The sequence below is a fragment of the Populus alba genome, chromosome 19, assembly GCF_005239225.2.
Source record: "Populus alba chromosome 19, ASM523922v2, whole genome shotgun sequence".
NCBI lineage: Eukaryota > Viridiplantae > Streptophyta > Magnoliopsida > Malpighiales > Salicaceae > Populus > Populus alba.
In genome coordinates this window covers 15,169,000-15,173,214 of record NC_133302.1, presented here as the reverse complement: position 1 = coordinate 15,173,214, position 4,215 = coordinate 15,169,000, and the positions used below count along the sequence as shown (strand labels likewise).

General features: G+C 36.4%; 1 protein-coding gene across 1 annotated transcript; it reads left to right on the top strand.

The window, feature by feature from the left end:
- Window positions 1-1,870: 1,870 nt before the first annotated feature.
- LOC118035336 (MDIS1-interacting receptor like kinase 2-like) lies at window positions 1,871-3,924 on the top strand. Its single transcript, XM_073406462.1, has 2 exons — window positions 1,871-3,311; window positions 3,456-3,924. The coding sequence occupies exons 1-2, from the start codon at window positions 1,910-1,912 to the stop codon at window positions 3,833-3,835; spliced, it is 1,782 nt and encodes a 593-aa protein (XP_073262563.1). The 5' UTR covers window positions 1,871-1,909; the 3' UTR covers window positions 3,836-3,924.
- Window positions 3,925-4,215: the final 291 nt, after the last annotated feature.

Sequence of the window (4,215 nt, the reverse complement as noted above, 5' to 3'; positions counted from 1 at the left end):
GATAGTTGACATGGAATTTTATCAGAAATTAGTAAGCCGTGTCAAGCACGAGACCAATCATATATATATATATGTTAATTGTCCATAAAAACTCAGTTTATTTATTCACTGTTACTCATTTATTTAATAAGTAAAAAAATGAGAAATTACTCATCTTCTCCATTTATTTAAGACTAAAATTCTCTAATGTGTCTATACATGTAATTTGATCCTTTTCTCCATTTCATGGTCTTTTTCAATGTATTTTATTTCTTTATATGAAGTAGTCAAATGATTAATTAATTATTTTAAACCCAGGGTGAGTATTTAATTCATTTTACAGAGGGATTGAAAATAATAATAAATTTATTTATTTAAATTTTATGAACTATCTCTAGCCTAGTTAATTTCAACTTAATTAGAGAAGATATGTAATAATCAATGATTTTTTTTTTTAAAAAAACAATTCCAATCATGTTTTCCTGCCTATAAATAGCTCTCCATGGATGAGCCTAATCTACCATAGCAAACCATACCCTATGTCTCTTAAAAAACACACCATGAGGACGTCCTTACTAAACAAACCATTCTTCTCCTTCTTTCTCCACATCCTGTTTTTGCTCCTTCACATATTCAGCTTTTCTTCCTTCTTTGCTTTAGCTGCACACACTCCCTCCTCAACTTCACCGTTTGGTAATAATACAGAAGCTGCGGCTCTTCTCAAGTGGAAAGCCAGTCTTGACAACCAAAGCCAATCTCTCCTTTCTTCTTGGGTCGGCATTAGCCCATGCATTAACTGGATTGGAATCACTTGTGACAATTCTAGAAGCGTCACCAGTTTGAGCCTTGCAGACTTTGGCTTGAGAGGTACGCTTTATGATTTCAACTTCTCGGCCTTCCGTAATCTTTTAGGTCTTGACCTTCCGAAAAATTCTCTTTCTGGAACCATCCCACATGAAATTGGAAGATTAAGAAATTTATATTTCCTTGGTCTTTCTAGGAATCAACTCTCTGGTCCCATCCCTTCTTCTATTGGAAACTTAACAAGCTTATCCAAACTCTACCTTTGGGATAACAAACTCTCAGTCTCTCAATCAACTTGCCTTGTCAAGTAATATTTTAACCGGTAAAATCTCTTATTCCATTGGAAAATTAAAAAACTTATCTTACCTTAGCCTTTTTGAGAACCAACTCTCTGGTCCCATCCCTTCTTCTATTGGAAACATGACCTCGCTTATTGTTTTAGAACTAACTCAAAATAATCTTAGTGGTTTGATCCCCTCCTCTATTGGAAATTTAACAAACCTATCCGCACTCTATCTTTGGGATAACAAACTTTCTGGTTCCATTCTTCAAGAAATTGGATTGTTAAAGTCTCTCAATAGACTTGATTTGTCAATTAATTTTTTAACCGGTGAAATCCCTTATTTCATTGGAAAATTAAAAAATTTATCCCTTCATGGAAACCAACTCTCTGGTCCCATCCCTTCTTTTATTGGTAACATGACAATGCTCACTAGACTTCATCTAAATGAAAATAATTTATCTGGGTATGTTCCTTTAGAAATAGGTCAACTTAAATCGCTTGTGGACTTGGGTTTACAAGACAACAAATTTCACGGCCCATTGCCCTCAGAGATGAACAATATCACCCATTTGAAGTTTTTGTCTTTGGCTGCCAACGAATTCACGGGTCATTTGCCACTAGATTTATGCCATGGAGGAGTATTGGAAAACTTTACTGCTTGCTACAACTACTTCTCAGGTTCAATTCCAAAAAGCTTGAAAAACTGTACTAGTTTATACCGAGTAAGGCTTGATTGGAATCAGTTAACAGGAAATATTTCTGAGGTTTTTGGTGTCTATCCACATCTGGATTATAAATAATTTTTATGGTGAGCTTTTTTCAAAATGGGGAGGTTGTCGTAACATGACAAGCCTAAAAATCTCAAACAATAATGTTTCTGGTGAGATACCACCAGAGCTTGGGAAGGCTACTCAATTACGCTTGATTGATGCGTCATCAAATCAGTTAAAAGGAGCCATCCCAAAAGATTTAGGGGGTTTGAATTTGTTGTACAAGTTTATTCTTAACAACAACCATCTTTCAGGTGCCATTCCCTTAGATATTAAGATGCTTTCCAATCTTCAAATCCTTAATTTAGCATCTAATAATCTGAGTGGATTGATTCCAAAACAACTTGGGGAATGCTCGAATTTATTGTTGCTGAACCTTAGCGGTAATAAATTTAGAGAAAGCATTCCAAGTGAGATAGGCTTTCTACTTTCTCTTCGAGATCTTGATCTTAGCTGCAATTTCCTGACTCGAGAGATACCGAGGCAACTTGGGCAACTGCAAATGTTGGAAACTCTGAATGTCTCTCACAACATGCTTTCTGGACGGATTCCGAGCACTTTCAAAGACATGTTAAGCTTAACAACTGTGGATATATCATCCAATAAGCTACAAGGCCCCCTTCCCGATATCAAAGCCTTCCACAACGCTTCATTTGAGGCATTAAGGGATAATATGGGTATATGTGGCAACGCCAGTGGTCTAAAGCCGTGCAATCTTCCAAGAAGCAACAAAACTGTTAAGAGAAAGAGCAACAAAGTTGTGGTTTTGATTGTACTCCCTCTTTTAGGAAGCTTGCTTTTAGTGTTTGTTGTGATTAGAGCATTATCCATTCTCTGCAAAAGAGCTAGGAAGAGAAGCGCTGAGCCAGAAAATGAACAAGATGGAAACATATTCACGATATTGGCCCATGATGGGAAGAAGTTGTATGAGAATATCGTTGAAGCTACAGAGGAATTCAACTCCAACTATTGCATTGGCGAAGGAGGATATGGAACTGTTTACAAAGCAGTGATGCCAACAGAACAAGTGGTTGCTGTGAAGAAACTTCACCGGTCACAAATAGAAAAGTTGTCCGATTTTAAAGCTTTTGAAAAGGAAGTTTGCGTGTTGGCAAATATTCGACATCGAAATATTGTGAAAATGTATGGATTTTGCTCACATGTAAAGCATTCTTTTTTGGTTTATGAGTTCATTGAAAGAGGAAGCTTGAGAAAGATTATAAGCAGTGAGGAACAAGCAATTGAGTTCGATTGGATGAGAAGGCTAAACGTTGTGAAAGGGGTGGGTGGAGCTTTATCCTATCTACACCATTCTTGCTCTCCTCCGATCATTCATCGAGACATTACCAGCAATAATATCCTTCTGGATTTGGAATATGAAGCACACGTCTCCGACTTTGGCACAGCTAGACTGTTGATGCCCGACTCCTCCAATTGGACCTCATTTGCAGGTACTTTTGGATATACTGCTCCAGGTGCGTAGCTTTATTTCAACATTAAGTTACTAATGTGTAATAGTGAAGATAATATATAGTGTTTTTTTAGCTTTTACTATAAAGTCTTTTCTTTCAGCTATTTGATAAAAAAACCAAGCATAATCAGTTTTTTTTTTTTGGCAGAGCTAGCTTACACAATGAAAGTGACTGAAAAATGCGATGTCTATAGCTTTGGAGTGGTAACAATGGAGATGATGACAGGAAGGCATCCAGGCGATCTCATTTCAGCACTCTTATCACCAGGATCTTCGTCATCATCGTCGATGCCACCGATTGCTCAACATACACCATTGAAGGATGTGTTAGACCAACGCATATCGCTTCCTGAAAAGGCAGCAGCAGAGGGCATTGTCCACATGATGAAAATTGCACTTGCATGCTTGCATCCCAATCCCCAATCTCGGCCTACAATGGAAAAAATTTCTTTCGAGCTTACAACTAAGTGGCCTCCACTGCCTAAGGCATTTTGCACAATAAGTTTGGGAGATCTCTTAATCTCATAGTGTATAGCTACTTCTTTTCGATTGTCAATTGGAACAATAAATTTTTGTAATATGAATTTCATCATCGAACTTTTTTTGTTTCAAATTATGTTGGCACTATTTTATGCGTTAGAATTTGTTTTTCTTTGCATGAAGGGTTTGATAATATTTTGATTTTAAATTGAAGATCAATACACTACGGAATGAAATTTTAAGTTATCGCTGAAACAATTAAAAAAAAAAACAAGAGCTTCAGTAGGCAAAATCATCATTTCAATAGAAAATTCAAACCCAAAGAACAGTCTACCAACCAATGAGTTTCCAACTTGATGTTGAATTTTCTAACGAAATGAATTTCCATCATTTCACTAGAAAATTCAAACCCAAAGAATATTCTAATA